Consider the following 18,562-nt stretch of genomic DNA (forward strand, 5'->3'; position numbering starts at 1 on the left):
GCGCACAAAGCTTTAGCATAACAACAATCATGTCAGACACCACAACAAATAACTTGCCATTGTTAAAAAGAGAACTCTACATGGTTCCATGTCCACAAGCAGATACCAAACAAAAGCATTTCGACGTTATTCGCAGAGTGCGAGGACAGGTACTACAAGCAGACTGCCTCTTCCTGCATCCAGTGTCCAGGGACATGTGACAGCAATGCATCGTGTGACAAGACCACCGGTCACTGTGACGAGTGTCCATCTGGGACAAAAGGAGACACATGCAATCAAGGTATGCTATTTATTATTCGCTATGGTGTACGATGTTGTATATTCGTGTGTTGCTTTGGGTTCAAACCTTGGTGAATAAAAACACTGCACGATATTAGTCTAAACGCACGGTTGTCCATTCTGTCCCTTGATGTATTAATCTTGTTACCCACATGTCTACACACACACACACACACACACACACACATACACACACACACACACACATACACACACACACACACACACACACACACACACACACACACACATACACACACACACACACACACACACACACACATTCATACACATATGCACACACATATCTATAGTACACTCAACACTCTTTGGCCGCCTATTGTCATGCAATTGATGATGATTTTCAGCGTGTGACGGTGGCCAGTACGGTCCGTCCCGCTGCTCTCTGTCATGTGGTCAGTGTCAGAACCATCAACAGTGTAACCTTGTCACTGGACACTGTCCTCTCTGTGCGCCCGGATTTTACCCTCCGCTGTGTAGCAAAAGTAAGCAATGATCCATACAGCACACGCAAAGGCACAGAAACACTGCAGCATTGTCGAAATAGTTTTGGATCTTTGAAACGAGAGAGAGAGAGAGAGAGAGAGAGAGAGAGAGAGTCGGAGTCGGAGTCGGAAATTTTATTTGTTAGGCCTCCGGCCCATAACAAGACTGGTGACACATAATACAAGCGCTTTCTATATTTATATACCGAAGCATGCACGATCGCGCAAAGTTCTCGCTACTGGAAGTCCGATAGAGAGTTCACTGCATTTATCAGAGTCAGGGATACCTTGACTCACACTTCACACCAATACCATGCATCATAACATCATGATTTGATCAGCATTAGACATTCCAAGAATGAAAACATCACGGTGTTTGAAACTGTTCATCCTTAGTAAAACCGGACTACGCGAGACACTAGGGAGATTCAAAGGACAGCACGTTTCGTTTTGCAGCTCGTTTCGTTTGGTGAATGAGTCACCCCGCGAAACGGAACGTGAAACGAGACGGCATAGGCGGCAGACAAGATTTAGATGTATTCACGTTTCGTTTCGGAATGAAGGAAGGGCGATAAATCTTCAAGTGAAATTATCACGTCTGTCCTCGATCAGAATGGAAAAAAACACCCCAGGAGGTGGTCCAGAATCGGGCATACTTTGATTATTTTCAGTCCAAATAAATCACACAGACTTTGTTTATACAAAATCACATACGAAGCCAGAATAAAAATTCGATGCGATGACCTACTTCTGCTTCGCCATTTGCTTTCTCACCATGAAGTTGGATAAATGTACCAGGATCAGCACCCTTCAAAATATTTCAGTTCACAACAGTTGTCTACCTCCAATGAACACATTCTCAGCGCTGAAAGACTGTGAAAGGGTTGATGAATCTAGCAATGCATAAAATGGCCAACAAATAAAACTGTTAGTGTGCAAAAATACTCACAAAAGTTGACGAAATATTGTTCGTTTTTTGGGGGTGGAAAACGTGACTGCGTTTTGACGTTCCACGTTCCGTTTCAGTTGACCTTCACCTTTCCAGCGAGAGACACCCGAAATGATGACGTTTACCACAACTTCAAAACGAAACGTCCCGACGTTTCGTTTATTAAATCTCCCTACTGTTCTCAGATCTTCTTTCAGTTCTTCTTTGTACAACTCAGCGTACCGATCTTTGCTGATCGGGGGCAATGTCCGAAGACACGACATGGCATGTTTCTGAAGCTTGGTCATGCTGTCTGACTGATCGAAGAACCAGCGTTTACGATCTGTGTTGAAATCATACATGAGCACAACATCATCACTTTTGCAGTACAAACTCTGGGTGCCAATATGTTGTTCAAATACAACAGTATCAAAAGATTCATTTCTTCTTCTATCGCGGAGAAGTCTTTGTTTACGGCGGTCTCTCAGTTCACTAGCCAGCAGCTTGATGTGTCTGATGTCAATACCTCTTTCAGACGTTATCTTTTCCATGTGTTCAAGACTCTCACTGTTGTCGTCTGTCTGATTTACCGCACTGTCATGCGAACAGTCTTTGGTCTGCGAACCACTTGCGCCCAAACACATGGTGTCTCTATTGTTTACATGTTCCTCTCCACTGCACCTAGTGGGTCTGTCTCACGTGCAGAGCGTGGCGTGTCAACACAGGAATGTGTACTGTCATGTTGTGACAGAGGCATGAACTCAGGGGTGGCTAAAAATAGACCGCATGGCGAAGTATGCCTACTGTCAACAATGTTATCACTTGCCTTATTTTCTTGTTCCTGTCTTTTGTTTGTTTCTGTGGAGCACTGTGTCACAATGTTTTCTGTTCTTGTTTCGTCAGTCCGTGAAGTAGCACGCCTGTCTTCTGCCCTTTTCTTGTCGCGGCGTATCTGTGACGGGGGTTTGCGTCTCCACGCGCCCACTGGTAATGTCGGCTCGCCATCTTGTTGATCTGCGGAGTTGAAGCGAAGCACGACGACAGGTTTGTCGCCTTCGCCTGTCACCTTCCAGGAGATAAGAGCGTGGTCCGCGATAATGGTGGTCAGAATAGACTCCACAGTTTTAGGTAGGCCTAAAACTGACATCTTAGTGGCTGTTGTTGCTGAAAATGTTGAACTTTTGTCACAGCAAATGTGTTCGTGTCTTGCCACAGCGACCACCGGAAGCCAGCACAGACAGAGAGAGAGAGAGAGAGAGAGAGAGAGAGAGAGAGAGAGAGAGAGAGAGAGAGAGAGAGAGAGAGAGAGAGAGAGAGAGAGAGAGAGAGAGAGAGATAGATGGTGTATGATACTCCTTTGTTCATGATTTTTTCTTTAATATCTAGCCTGTAACAACGCCTCGTACGGCGTTAACTGCAGCGAGAGTTGTGGTCAGTGTAAAGGGGGACAACCGTGTGACACAGTGACAGGCAGCTGTTCCACAGGCTGTCAACCTGGATACATGGGGCACCTTTGTAACACACGTGAGTTTCACATTGCCTGCGCATGCAATCTCTTGTGGCGAAAAATGCCTTCAACGTCCTGATTTCCGAGACCTAGTTTTTACTGATTGAAACATATAATGTTCCATGCGCTTCTGGGCACATATTGGCTTCGACGTTGCCTCCAATGCATTTGTATTCTCTAGTCCGCACTATGAATACCACTTAAATCATTTTATGACAGAGTGTAGTTACTCAGGTTTTGTTATCAACGATAACTTGTATAATCACATTGACAATTAACACAAGATAACTGTGTCCACTGTGTAGCTTAATTAACTCGCATACAATGCAACGCGTTTTGAGTACTTTTACACAACGCCATTCGATTAGGGCGTATTGCTCAAACCTAAATGGTACGATCAACTTGCCCGTACAGATGCATAGTTTATTACAATATGAATGCAACCCACATTCAATGTACAAGGCTAGAGAGCTATCCTGTTTTTAGATTATTATGGTGTTTTGTTTGTTTATGTGTCACAGATGACAAAACTGTTCACATCCCAGCATGCTTCAAGCAAAACTGTATCTTCTTTAAGACTATAGACAAACATGTGTGATGTTTCAGAATGCGATGCAGGACTGCACGGTGATGGATGCAACCAGACGTGCGGTAAATGTGGGTTCAACTCCACGTGTCACCATGGGAACGGGCAGTGTTTGACCGGATGTGCACCAGGGTTTACAGGAATATTGTGTGGTATGTACGCGTTTGTGGCAAATTCTGGTAAGTTAATTACCAAAAACCAGGCGTATGTTAAAATCGTTTACTAACGTTGGCCACTTTTTATTAAATAAAACTTGGAACAGCGTTAATTACGAAATTCACGTAGCGTTATTCGTGCGAAACAAGTTGATGTGGAGGCAAATACGATGTGTAACATGTACAATGTTGCATTGCCCGTTTGCGACACGCCTGAGACCTGTTTTTTTTCAAAATATCTCGCAATCAACACATATGTTGCAATGTGGATAAGAACAGAATAAGTACGTCAAACGTATACCTAATTTAATTTATATTTACTATAATCCTTACTTTCCTCTGGTAATTATAATTATCTTCATAAAGACTACTTAAAATGTATCAAATGTTTCTCCCTTCCCAGGCCTCTACTAACCTGCAGGTCATTTTTTTTCCACCTGTGCCTACTACCTGATCCGTGCATCTCGTGCTGACATATCATACATGTCACACAAACACCGAAACTTCCCAAGGGTTTGCACACCTGAACTGGTAAAGATGTTGTCCAAGGCGAACAAGATTATTGTGAATGTGCAGAAGAAGCTGAAAAGGGGAGCCTGAATACCACTGGAATAACGTTGCAAAAAGAACTTGCCACGCAATTTCAAGAACCACATAATTTAAAGCAGTGACCGGTAACAACAAAAGAAATGGATTGCCGTCGAACAAGGAGCAAAAGCAATAACAAACAAACAAGCAAACACACACACACACACACACACACACACACACACACACACACACACACACACACACACACACACACACACACACACACACACACACATTTGCACACACACACTCTCTCTCTCTCTCTCTCTCTCTCTCTCTCTCTCTCTTCCTGTAATAAAGTTCAAAAGTTGAAAGTTCTCTCTCTCTCTCTCTCACGCTGGAACAAAATAGATTGAACACTGCATCTATGACGTAGGAATGAGTCCAGCTTTAAAGACTGGCAACCCCTTGAACATAATTGGTCGATGCGGGAAAACTCCGACACAGTCCAATCTGGATGACACAAACGTTACGCTATGAAATGCACGAGTTTGACCTCCATTTGGCAAAACTGGTCCAGGGGCCCGGATAAGGGCTCACATTTTATCATCTGGTACAGGAAAGTATGAAGACCTAATCAATACCAATGTGCCCATAGTCTACAAACGTAAACTCCTATTAGGTATACTTTATGGAAACATATTTTATTCGTCTTCATTGATAAAATGTGTGTAGCTGGCGAGATAAAAGCGAAAAACCGGGTCTCAGGCTGATCGAAAAAGAGCAATAACGTGTTCTGGTTCTAGTTGGTGTATACTCCATCACAACAAAATAATATTTGTGTGCTGGTCAATTTATTTCGGCTTGCAGGAAACTTAATTCACTAACTGAGTATACAATTAGTTGAAGTGGTAATATGTACAAAACAAAGTGGAACACAGCATTTTCATTCTGCGGAAGGGGATCGGTATTTTTTCAAAGCTAAACTCCTAATACCTTTCATGTAAGCTTACCACTGTTTAAACACGTTGACGGAAAGTTGGACCTGAATTTAGATGGGAATTATAAATGTCAGAAACACAATATTCATCGAAATGTGATTTAATTCTACTGTAAAATGTGTTTTCTTTGTTCAAGATGAACCCGTCGAGGAGCCAATTTCCACCGCAGTTGTTGCGGGTGCTGTTATTGGAATTATTGTGGCCATCATCACTGTTGTCGTCGTTGTCGTCTGTGTGATGAGGTATTTCTTTCACTTTTACGTGAATACATACAAAAACGATCTCCTCTGAGTGATGATTGGAGAAAAATAATGCGCAAGGGAGAACCATGTGTGTTTGTGTGTGTGTGTGTGTGTGTGTGTGTGTGTGTGTGTGTGTGTGTCGTGTGTGTGTGTGTGTGTGTGTGTGTGTGTGTGTGGGTTTGTGTGTGTGTGTGTGTATGTGTGTGTGTGTGTGTGTTGTCTCTCTGTCTGTCTATCCATGTGTCTGTGTGCTTACACACTCTTCCAAGGTTTCTTCTGCGTGTGTTTGCACTTGGGTACCTTTGCCTGCGTTTTTGTATTAAAGCAGTTTACACAATGTTGACTACATTTGCTGTGCTTCTGGCAGACGACGAAGAGGAGACAAGTCTGGCAATGGAAACGGAGATGCAGCGATCCAGACAAACCTGCCAGCGACGCAACATCACACCATTCCAGTGCCGACAGAAGGTGTCATTAATTGTGAACACCTAACAATTTCGTACCAAACTTCCCCGCCCTCTTCTCCACAACATGGCATTAAGAACGCAAAGTTGGACAAACGCCAGGGGAAACCACACGTTGCAGCCAAACCAACTAAATCCCAAGGAGAAACATATAATGCAGGGACGGTAACTCCGCCGGAACAGTTACCGGATTACGAGGAAGAAGACTTCATCGTGTCGGACGCGATTTATGCAGATGAGCAGCTGTACGCCAACATCAAGCCGACAGGGATCCGTGTGGACAAGTTGCAGCAAACTGTGGTCAACAAAATGCGAGATGAGTCGCTGGAAGAAGAGTTTGTGGTAATGGAAACCTCCAGTTGTCTTTGTGTGTTTGTTGCAACTTGTTATACGCTTGAAGAAAAGTTCGTAGTAGTAACTGTCTTGTGTGTATGTTTTTAGCCTAAGACTTCTCCCTATGCTTTGAAATTGTTCAAGCAAAACAGCAATCTTCATTAGTTGGATAAACAGAAATACCAATTCCGCAAAAATACTTATTCAGAGAATACAAATAGTTAGATGTTTGATATCTCCGCGCACTCTGTGAGGGTTAATTTGTTTTGCTTTAGTTGATTCAAAATAGGAATTGGTATGTTATTTAGAAGCGTCTGGAGACTCTGTTGATCTTTTTGATGTGACGGTAACATTTGTTAGCCAGAAGTGTACCATGTTATTGCTTGATTGGTGAACCAAGTTCTAAAAATATGCAATAACAGTATGTTTAACGTAGTTACTGTTACGTATTATACTTGTTTTATTTGCATGTGTAATACAAAACATTATGTGACACTGATTGTGTTTCACCATCAGTGTTTGTGTCAAACCGTTTCGTGGGATTTGTTTTTACTTGAATGTGTGTGTCCAGCGGCTGAGCCCGGAAAAGGATTCCCGGAAGAAAAACGGAAAGAGGAAGGAGAACTACTACAAAAACCGTTTTAACAGCATCTTGCCCTGTGAGTGTTTGACACAAGAGACTGCAACAGCCTCTGCTTTTGATAAAATTGAACATCATGTAATATATTACAATACTCCCCTCCATCTCTCATCCATGACTACCTTAATATGTTAGTGTTTCTTTCGTGTCATCCCGTGTACGTTTTGTACTTCTGTCTTGTTGATTTCGGTAATTTGTTGTTGGTGCACAGTGTATGTGAAATAGAAAGTAAAATGCATTGCTTCAACAAGCTCGAACAAATATGTAATAAGTTGACATGATTAAAACTCAAGACACGTTGCAACTATCACAATTTCGAGTTACCTATACTGGGGCGTGTATTTGTACAGACGACAAGAACCGGGTGGAGCTGGAACAGGTGGATGGGGACGATGCCTCGGACTACGTCAACGCCAGCTTTGTCAGGGTGAGTGCAGCAGCAGCAGCAGTTTACTACTTCTACAAAACATAACAAAACAACACATCAAAAAACACTAATTAGGCAGATATGCGTTTGGGACTGTAATGAGGCTGATTATACTTACCACAAACGCATTCTGAAAAAAAACAGGGTTAGGGTTAGTCAACTTTTGTCAACCCTTACTCAATAGACACACATCAGAGAACTTGTCTTGGTGATCATGATTATACAATGCAACAAATGGAGCAGTAGTGTAGATGAGGTAGTAGTAATAGAAGTATCGGTATAGTTGTAGTAACGTAGTGTAGTAGCTGCAACTGTTCGTAGCAGCATTGTTGTTGTTGTTGTTGTTGTTATTGTTGTTGTTGTTGTTGTTAATTGAATACTTTGCTCGCTCACAAATACACACATAAAACTGATAAAACTGTGTTTAATTTATATATTACCATATGCGTTTTAATGTTATGCAGGGATACAAGAGGGAGAAAGCTTACATCGCCGCCCAGGGCCCCAGAGACAACACGGTGGACGACTTGTGGCGGATGGTATGGCAGGAGGGGGTCACTGACATCGTCATGCTCACCAATGTCAAGGAGGGAAAGAAGGTACTGTAACACAAGTGTCTCGATCATGATAGACACGTTTCGTGATTTATCTGTAGTACATTTGAGGACATACAGCACTCATTAAAGCTGTAGTGGACGACGTGTAGCGTATGGTATGACAGTAAGGGGCCACTGACATCGTCGTGCTCACCACCATCCAGAACAAAAGCAAGTTGAAGGATGTTGTGGTATTCATTTGAGAAAAGTCTACTTTGAGGTTGCCTAGAGGGGCATTTTTCGGAAGGGTGTTTCCTGGCAGGTACCATGTTGACCAAACAGGAGACACAAGTGGCGACTTATCAAACTAGTATGTTACATAGTGATACATTGAACCAAGAATGATCAATTTAAATGACTCGACCTCACGCCTCAATCCTATTTGGCAGCGTGGTTGTTGGTCACTTTGCTACGTTGGTATGCATGATTGCTAGCAAAGAAAAGGGAAACAAGTCAGTTACAGTTACCAACGACACAACGGCAGTAAACATTACATGCAGACATCACTTGATAGTTATTTTCTAAAACTCATGACTCTTAGTGTCGAAAGGACATGTCAAACATATATGCTATAAGGATAACTAGTTGAGCGAATAATCATATAAACAAAAACACTGCATCATGTCTTGTTTTTGATTTGTTTTTATTGTGGTCCAGTCTAAGTGCTACGAGTACTGGCCGGCCCAGGGAGACAGGCTGACCACTGGACACATGGAGGTGACGGGGGTGGAGGAGGAGACCAGAGCTCACTTCGTCATCAGGACCTTCGACCTCAAAGAGACAGAGGTTAACATGTTGTAGTTTATTCTATACTGTGCTTGCTATTGCTGATGAATGACATGTGTCGATTTAAGTCAAATAACTAAAATCGTTCAGTTTGGCCTGTTTACGTTTTCTTCTTCTTCTGGCAACCAATGTGTAATAACAAGCCATTTTAAAGAGTCATGTACTGGTTTTATAATGAACACATCCTTCTTGTATTCCTACAGGGCTCGGAGAAGCGGCGTGTGAAGCAGTACCACTACCAGAGCTGGATGGACCATGAGGTGCCCGCCACCACGCCCCTTGTCAATTTCTGGCGTTACGTCAGGTCACGTGCTCCACGCACAGCTCAAGCCCCGCCCCTTGTTGTGCATTGCAGGTAAATGTTTAGCATTTAGACAAATATTGTTCTATCAATAAGAAAACCATCAAATAATCACAATGACCTTGTTGTCATCTGAATCAACCAAACGACTAATGAAGTGAGTACCTGTATGTGATAATCAAGTAAGCAAATGCATAAACACATGTGTGAATACAATGATATTATATTCATCAATTACAGAATCAAATACATATTGTATTATCACACTTTTGTTTAATTACATTGATGCCTGCAAAGCTGTACAAATTGATACATTTACAAAATGGATAAATACATAAATAAACAAATAAATAGACAGTTCGATAAATTGATTAACACTCAGTAACTAACTCACTAAATAAATGAATAATCAATCAGACAAATCATTAAATGGATGGATCAGCAAGAAAACACCAAATATATCAGCTATATATTTCTGCTACTTATTATTATTATTTTTTTTAATTCAAAACGTTTTATTTCCAATTTCAAGCTTTAGCTAATGCGTGATTTCTTTTACCTCTTGTGTTAGCGCTGGAGTGGGCAGAACCGGAACCTTCATCGCTTTAGACGTCGTCATTGATCATGCGCAACAGGAAGCGGAAGTAAACATCTACAACACAGTGAACAGGCTGAGGGATGACCGGTGTCACATGGTGCAGAACAAGGTGGAAAGAAAATAACGAAAGTTAAATTCGCAAAATGTTTATTTTGATTATGCAGTTGTAGACGTGCATTTGTCTTTCTCACTGTTCCTTAACTAGATAACTTGTCTACAAAGCTACAAGGCTAAGCAAGATTAAACAGTGACGACAACAAGCAGTCAATCTTGCCGAATATCTAAGCATTTATAATTACCTACCCGTTGTGTGTGTGTGTGTGTGTGTGTGTGTGTGTGTGTGTGTGCGTGCGTGCGTGCGTGCGTGCGTGCGTGCGTGCGTGCGTGCGCGCGCGCGTGTGTGTGTGTGTGTGTGTGTGTGTGTGTGTGTGTGTTCAGGGCCAGTACGCGTTTCTTCACGAGGCAGTGGTGGAGGCCTACATGAGTGGAGACAGCAGGATACAGATGTCAGACATGGACACCGTCCTCCCACACACAGTCACCCATCACACGCCTAATGGCAGGATTGACCGAGAGTTTCAGGTAGAGCTAACTTTTCTTTGGTCATAAGCTTTCGTCACTTGGCTTTTCTTGATATTTACGGAAGTTTTACGGTAACTAATGTATTGCGCCGTGTTATGACAGACACACTTTCAGTGAAAGAAAGTAAGCCGCATGTCCACGAAGGAAAGTTAACAGGACTAATAAAACGTGTGCGTTACCCCGTAACATGTTAATGGAAGGCTTTCTGAATATGTAAGTGTTTATGCTTTGGTCGTTGTGCTTGTCTGTGTTTGTTTTGTTTGTTTTTGTTGTTAGTTGGAATCGTTTTTTGTTTTGATTTGTTTCACAATACATTTATTCTGCAGACTCTGTGCCACATGCGAAGCTGCATGACAACCCCCACCTACACCACGGCAAACATGAACGAAAACACGCCCAAGAACCGCACCTCTGATGCACTGCCAGGTAAGAACGTCAGTGCACTACTAATACCTCATCAACCTCACTGTCCTTCATATATCTGCGATTTTGCAGTTGTAACGCGTATACGTCTGCAGAGGCTTATCTCTGTCACTGAATCAGATTTGTTATGTATTCCACTCTCCTTCAATCGTTTCCCTTCTTCATACCCGTTGCTTTATTACACCCCCGGTATAGGGGTGTGTATAGGTTTCACTCGATGTGTTTGTGTTCGCAAGTAGATCTCAAGAATGAACGGACCGATCGTCACCAAACTTGGTGAACAGGTTCTATACATTCCTGAGACGGTCCTGACAGAAATTGGGACCAGTCAAACACACGGTTAGGGAGTTATTGGTGGATTACAATTATACAAGGCCTGGTATAGACGGACACCCCCGTTGGTCAAAGGGAAATAACCATTCTCACTGCCACCAACTGAGAAGGTTATTTCCCTTTGACGGGGGTGTAGTTCCTATCGGAGGAATTTCTTGTTTATTTCGGTTGGGTCTTTTTGTGTTTATTCGTGTTGTTGTTGTTGTTGTTGTTGTTGTTGTTGTTGTTGTTTGTTGTTGTTTGTTGTTGTTGTTGTTGTTGTCCTTCTTCTTCTTCTTCTTCTTCTTCTTCTTCTTCTTCTTCTTCTTCTTCTTCTTCTTAAATTTTAATGCTCTGGGTTTTTTTTCTCGTCCTGCTTAATTGTCTGTGGTATTCTTCCCTGTACCTGCCTCTGTGAAGAATGCTAACGCTGTGTGCTTTCCGACGTCAATCCAATGCCAAACGTGTTATCGTATCAATAGGACATGCACAGGTATTAGGGTTCGTGTAGATGTCATATGATAGCTTCGACCAATTTGAATCAAACGTTCAAACCATCTATGCTTTTTGTGTGTAATTTTGCTTCCAGACGACAAGCACCTGGTGTATCTCACCAAGCACATGAAGGGCAGGAACCAGTACATCAACGCTGTCTACATGGGGGTAATGTCTTGCCCAGATCTGTGTATAACCAGTTTTACTATTTGATATGTAATCATGTCGATCACTCCAATCATAATAAAATGGAGGTCCAAACAGAGCATTCATCATATTATTTGTTCTTGTATCTGAATAGCATCAGATGCTCCAAAAGTGTGCATTTTTTGACTTCGAATAATGAACATGTAAGTGTGCATCTTGGCCGAGGCGCACAAAGCAAAACTGAGTGCCACCTTAATGGGTGGTACGAAGCCGCAGGTTCGGATTGGTTGAAATTAAGATTTCATTTGTTGTGTGATTTCGATTAAACAGACGGTTTGTACCCAGGCCACCAACGTGGGTGGCAGGCAGTTTAGTCTCCTGCTCCTTAGCCCTGAAATCAAAACCACAATGCATTTTAATAACCGTTTGACATCATTGTTACCGCTATACAGACTTTCCTGCAGCAACGAGGTAGCATCATGACGCAACTTCCGCTGCCAGATACGCTGGTGGACTTCTGGCGGCTGGTTGACGGATGTGACGTCAATACCATCGTCAGTATTGGCGACACTGAAGGAGGGGAGGTATGGCTTGTAGCTTCTTTTTATCAACATTTTGATTTTAAGTTTAGGGTTACGTTGTCCCTGAGAATCCCTTCTGCTGAGACAGCGCTTTTGGTCACGAAACACGATACATTGAGCACAGAACACGCTGAAATAACGCGCTTACTCTTCTTTAAAATAGTCACCGAACTAAATAATTTGCCTTCACGATTGATCTGCCATTATTCATTCCAACAAATCTTTCTTTTAAGAATTAGGACAGATAACTTAAACCAAATTACAATATAATTCGAACCTGGTTTGTTACCGTTCATTATCATTTTCACACGGAGTTTATACATGTTGGCTTGTTTACTGATGAATGACATAATTGTCAAAGTTGTCGTAAACCAAATTACAATATCATTCGAACCTGGTTTCTTACCATCTATATATATATATACGAGACTTGTGTCTGTCTGTCTGTCTGTCTGTCTGTCTGTCTGTCTGTCTGTCTGTCTGTCTGTGTGTGTGTGTGAGTGTTCGCGATGCACGGCCAAAGTTCTCGATGGATCTGCTTCAAATTTGGTGGGCATATTCAGGTACACCCGGGACAGGACACAACCTGGTCGATATTTCAACACGTGCTCTCAGCGCGCAGCGCTGAACCGATTTTGGTTCCACCTCAGCTACCCGGGCCCCCATACCGACACACCAAAGCCGCTACACCACATCACAACGCCAAAGTTCTCGGTGGATCTTTTTCAAATTTGGACACCGTATTCAGCTACACCCCGGACACAATATCATCGATGAGATATTTCAACACGTGCTCTCAGCGCGCAGCGCTGAACCGATTTTGGTTTTTGTGTTCATTTCACCATTACAAGTAACTCTTCCTTATCTTCTCCACTGTTTTGCGTTTATCTCCCTTCCTTCGTGTGGCTTCAATCCATATTCCCGTTTCTAAGTTACTATTTTTAGAATGTCACTGCGCTGTCCAGAACGCTTCCCTTGCACCCGTAAGTTGTTCTTACTGTCAAAGTGAAAAGGTCGAATCAATTTATAGCCACGCGAAAAATACACTGTCACCTATCTCTATATATTTATAGATATAGATATACATATATATATACGGCTTCTCTGTGTGTGTGTGTGTGTGTGTTTGTGTGTGTGTGTGGGCAAAAACCTGTGTATTGTAGAGTTCTGTTTGTGATGTGGTCTAGCGGCTTTTGTCTGTCTGTATGTTCTGGCATTTGAGAAGCCACAACAGATAATATAGGGCTAAGAAATAAGCTCTAAAATTCTCAATCCCGTTTGACAGGACTTCGCCTGCAAAGGTGATTGTGATGAACCGCCACGCTGTCTGTCTCTGTCTCGCGATTCACCCCATATTCCCGTTTCTAAGTTACTATTTTTAGAATGTCACTGCGCTGTCCAGAACGCTTCCCTTGCACCCGTAAGTTGTTCTTACTGTCAAAGTGAAAAGGTCGAATCAATTTATAGCCACGCGAAAAATACACTGTCACCTATCTCTATATATTTATAGATATAGATATACATATATATATACGGCTTCTCTGTGTGTGTGTGTGTGTTTGTGTGTGTGTGTGGACAAAAACCTGTGGATTGTAGAGTTCTGTTTGTGATGGGGTCTAGCGGCTTTTGTCTGTCTGTATGTTCTGGCATTTGAGAAGCCACAACAGATAATATAGGGCTAAGAAATAAGCTCTAAAATTCTCAATCCCGTTTGACAGGACTTCGCCTGCAAAGGTGATTGTGATGAACCGCCACGCTGTCTGTCTCTGTCTCGCGATTCACCCCGGCGAAGCCGGGTATTCCTCTAGTTATCATTTTCATACGGAGTTTATACTTGTTGGCTTGTTTACTGATTATTATATTATTATATGAAGTTGTATATCGCGCGCGTATCTCCAGACTCGGACTCAAGGCGCAGGGATCTATTTATGCCGTGTGAGATGGAATTGTTTACACAATACATCACGCATTCACATCGACCAGCAGATCGCAGCCATTTCGGCGCATATCCTACTTTTCACGGCCTATTATTCTAAGTCACACGGGTATTTTGGTGGAATTTTTTGTATCTATGCCTATACAATTTTGCCAGGAAAGACCCTTTTGTCAATCGTGGGATCTTTAACGTGCACACCCCAATGTAGTGTACACGAAGGGACCTCGGTTTTTCGTCTCATCTGAAAGACTAGCACTTGAACCCACCACCTAGGTTAGGACAGGGGGGAGAAAATTGCTAACGCCCTGACCCAGAGTCGAATTCGCAACCTCTCGCTTCCGAGCGCAAGTGCGTTACCACTCGGCCACCCAGTCCGCATGTGTGAATGACATAATGTTCAAAGAATTATTCAACATTCTTCAAAGAAGTTAGTTTTATTCCGTCTGCAGTTTAAGAGTGATGAATGCAAATTAAACTGGTCAAAAACGTTGTTTGTGTGTTGAAGGATATGTGTCGCTACTGGCCGGAGAAGCCTGGATATTCCATTCGTACTGGACCTTACACAATCGGCCACCAAGAGGTTGTTAAAATGGGAGATAACCTATCCAGTTACACGCTGAGCATGAAGACGGATGTAAGTCTACAGTGTGTGTTGTCAAGAAAATATATATATTTTGTGTGTGTGTTTTTGTTCTCCTTATTGTTCTACCACTTTATGGTATATCATATGTAGACATTTAACGGTTTTTTTCAAATTCGAAGAAAACTATGCTTGTGCGTGTACCACTTATTTTTTTCTTCTTGGAGATCAATCTTTCCCGAAGACCAAATGTTTTACCCCTCCTTCCTCACCCCTCCAGTCACAAACAACCATCCATCATCACATATAAATGCAGCATTTAACACTTGTGTCAGCACGAAACTTGTTTGAATTTGTTTTAAATCTTGAGAAAAAAAATTGAAGAGCCTTGTAAAGAAACACAATTGTTAATGTTGTGCCATTTCTGCCGGTAAAGGCATGCAGTGTTTGATATACATACAAAGTTGGCAGTCAGAGTTTGTTTTGGAAACAACTTTTCGTTTTTAATGTACTAATATTAAATGGCAATCATAACTGTGTTGTAGTAGTTGTTTGTATTTATGGAGTATTCTACTGCAGAAAACGAGCAGAGAAATGCGTGTGCTGCATTACGCGGGGTGGACAGGACAGGTGGCAGACAACATGGCGGACCTGCTTCACCTTCTGACCTCTCTGCACACGTCACACCACGACAGGGGAGGCAAGCCTGTCATCGTGCAGTGCATGTGAGTTGTTGATCATGAGTGAAGACTTGCTGTTTGTAGGATGTCATGAGTTACCGTAGATTATCTACAAGTAGCTTAAAGTAAAATAATGTATTTGCAAATACCTGCAATCGAGTAATGAAATTGATAAGAACATAAACAAAACCTCATGTCAGTGGCGTAAAGTAAGTGAACAAGTCTATATTCACATGCAAGGGAGGTAAAATAAAATAACATTTTTGAACAATTATCTGTAGTGACGGAGCGTCACAGAGCGGCGTGGTGTGTGCACTGTGGGACGTCATCAGCCGAATGACGTGTGACGCAGAGCTTGACGTGTACATGGCCGTTAGACAGCTGCACACGGTCAGACCTGAGGCCCTCACCTCTGTGGTCAGTTGATGTGTAGTGTGTGTGTGTGTGTGTGTGTGTGTGTGTGTGTGTGTGTGTGTGTGTGTGTGCGTGTGTGTGTGTGTGTGTGTGTTTTGTGCGTGAACTTGATTATATGTAACTACGAGGGACATGGTTGAGATTAGTAAGAACAACACAATCATTAAAAACGGCGTGCTAATTGTTCAGGGACTCGCCACAAGTGTTCCCAATAATATGTTCCCCATTTTGCCCTTACACTTTATGCAGTGCGTAGAGAAAACTTTACACACGTTACTCACCATCTTTGATCTACTCAATGCGTATAGGTGCTTCAACCGTTGATATACCTATGTTGCAGGAACAGTACCGATTCTGCTACGGTGTGGCCCAGCACTTCAAACACTCGCAGAACATCTACGCAAATACCTAATGCATAACACACACACACACAAAAACAACGACAAAAAACAACAACAACAACAACAAAAACAACAACACACAGAAAAAAAAGGATACGCAACACATAAACAGAACAAAAGAGAGAAACGAAAGAAATGGACGAAAGAACGAAGGACAAATAAAGCACGATTGGTACTTTATAAAATAGATAATGTATGGTGCCAGACCGATTAGTGAATATTGCAACACCTTTTGTGTGATTTCTCTAATAACACAACAGAGATGCAGATGTTATGTGCCTGTTACATACGTTTTATCGTATCAAGTAATTTGTATTTTATAGTTGTTTGTCAGTATGTTGTTAAACCCATCATTTTTGAAAATGATACACAATACTAGAAATGGTAATCATCAAGCTGAGAACAAATAATTGTGTGTACATACCAACATTATCTGTTTTTGTGTAGATTTAAGGTTCATGTGTGTGTATTAAATGACGCAGAGAGAGAGAGAGAGAGAGAGAGAGAGAGAGAGAGAGAGAGAGAGAGAGAGAGAGAGAGAGAGAGAGAGAGAGAGAGAGAGAGAGATATCATACAGTGTTGACATTAATTTATGTAAGGCTATTTATTTTAAAGGTTGTAACAAATAAATCAATTGTATATTCTATAGTGTTTTTGTTGTATAGTTGCTATTGTTCCAGTTTTGGTTGTAAAACTGTTTTATTTATGTTGTACATGTTCATGACATTTACTTCATTATAAAGTGAAAACAACAACAAGCCTACGGCTAATGATGGTGTCTTCAGAACAAACTTAAAGTCAGAAATTAATGAGAACATGGCAAACAGTCGGGTTATTACACAATATGCAACACAAGGCAATCAGTTTAAAACAACACACATGTATCCACATTTGGAAGGAAAAAAAAGTAGGAAAGAAAGAAGAAGAAGAAGAAGAAGAAGAAGAACAACAACAACAACAACAACAACAACAACAACAACAACAACAACAATAATAATGTTAGCCAGAAGTATACATACATGATAGTTAGATCAATCAGAGCGCAAAAAAAGGAAAAAAATATTCAGACCAGAAAGAAAGAATGAATAAAAAAAACCAAGAATGATTGGTAATGGAAACGTGTTTTATTGACAACGCAAAACGTCCCATTGACTAGTACGTCGACCCACAGCTAGGTCTTGGAAGTAGACATACAGACACTTATGAAACGGATAATGAACTTATCTCAAGATCGTGTGACTATACTCGCTTGCAAAATGCCGGGAAGGTAATGACAATGACAAAATGAATTGCATTTAATTTAATACAGTTAAATTAAAAGTAACAATCAGTTCGTCATGAATCAATACTTTGTTTTACCTAATTTACCTTTTTCATAAACTATCCAAATATTTAGTCAATCTGTCGGCCTGAAACTTACAGATAGACACTGAAAACTAGAGACCAGTCATCATAGAAACTACTAAACATCTTGCTAGCCAGAGTTTTCAAATCCCGACGGGTCGAGCTGGTCTCGCAAAGCATGGCAACTTAGTATAACATTTGCATACATCGACGTTTCTTATTTCTGACCACATTTAGTTAGCATAGTTACATACTTTGGGGATTCAGGATTTATAAGGTATACCATGCAACAATGTTTAATTCGGTTTGTGAACATTCGATTTTAATGACAACTTTAATGACCAAACTAATTAAATAGTCATTAACCTTCCAAGCTAAAATCCAATCGAATAGTCCGTACTCAGTCAAAGAATGTTTGACGAATGTGTCAATCCTTTTGCTTAAAACACTAGGTCATCACAGAGCAGCTTCAACTTAAAAAAAAACCCAGTTGTCTAACAATTAAAAAGAAAAAAGGCATCATAATAATATGAACAACCCGTATGTGTATAGTTGTGTCATCATCTGACCGTTAGTATTCCGGGAAATGCACATATACACACAGACACAGACACACACAGACACACACACACACACACACACACACACACACACGCACACACACACACACACACACACACACACACACACACACACACACACACACACACACACACACACACACACACACACACTTATCAGCTGGCTAACTAAAGCAACATGACGAAAATGCGCCTCTTCTTTCACC

General features: G+C 41.6%; 1 protein-coding gene across 1 annotated transcript in view; it reads left to right on the top strand.

The window, feature by feature from the left end:
• Window positions 1-16,509, top strand: part of LOC138963806 (uncharacterized) — a 65,684-nt gene extending 49,175 nt beyond the window's left edge. Inside the window, exons 20-39 of the mRNA XM_070335659.1 lie at window positions 137-280; window positions 648-785; window positions 3,100-3,237; window positions 3,827-3,958; window positions 5,630-5,735; window positions 6,103-6,541; window positions 7,104-7,191; window positions 7,523-7,599; window positions 8,064-8,198; window positions 8,853-8,981; window positions 9,185-9,336; window positions 9,854-9,989; window positions 10,319-10,462; window positions 10,789-10,888; window positions 11,787-11,860; window positions 12,292-12,423; window positions 14,862-14,990; window positions 15,516-15,661; window positions 15,898-16,033; window positions 16,371-16,509. Of these exons, the coding sequence (XP_070191760.1) occupies window positions 137-280; window positions 648-785; window positions 3,100-3,237; window positions 3,827-3,958; window positions 5,630-5,735; window positions 6,103-6,541; window positions 7,104-7,191; window positions 7,523-7,599; window positions 8,064-8,198; window positions 8,853-8,981; window positions 9,185-9,336; window positions 9,854-9,989; window positions 10,319-10,462; window positions 10,789-10,888; window positions 11,787-11,860; window positions 12,292-12,423; window positions 14,862-14,990; window positions 15,516-15,661; window positions 15,898-16,033; window positions 16,371-16,442 (2,747 nt within the window). The 3' untranslated portion in view covers window positions 16,443-16,509. The remainder of the gene's footprint in view (window positions 1-136; window positions 281-647; window positions 786-3,099; window positions 3,238-3,826; window positions 3,959-5,629; window positions 5,736-6,102; window positions 6,542-7,103; window positions 7,192-7,522; window positions 7,600-8,063; window positions 8,199-8,852; window positions 8,982-9,184; window positions 9,337-9,853; window positions 9,990-10,318; window positions 10,463-10,788; window positions 10,889-11,786; window positions 11,861-12,291; window positions 12,424-14,861; window positions 14,991-15,515; window positions 15,662-15,897; window positions 16,034-16,370) is intronic.
• Window positions 16,510-18,562: the final 2,053 nt, after the last annotated feature.

Source organism: Littorina saxatilis, linkage group LG4 (genome assembly GCF_037325665.1).
Source record: "Littorina saxatilis isolate snail1 linkage group LG4, US_GU_Lsax_2.0, whole genome shotgun sequence".
NCBI lineage: Eukaryota > Metazoa > Mollusca > Gastropoda > Littorinimorpha > Littorinidae > Littorina > Littorina saxatilis.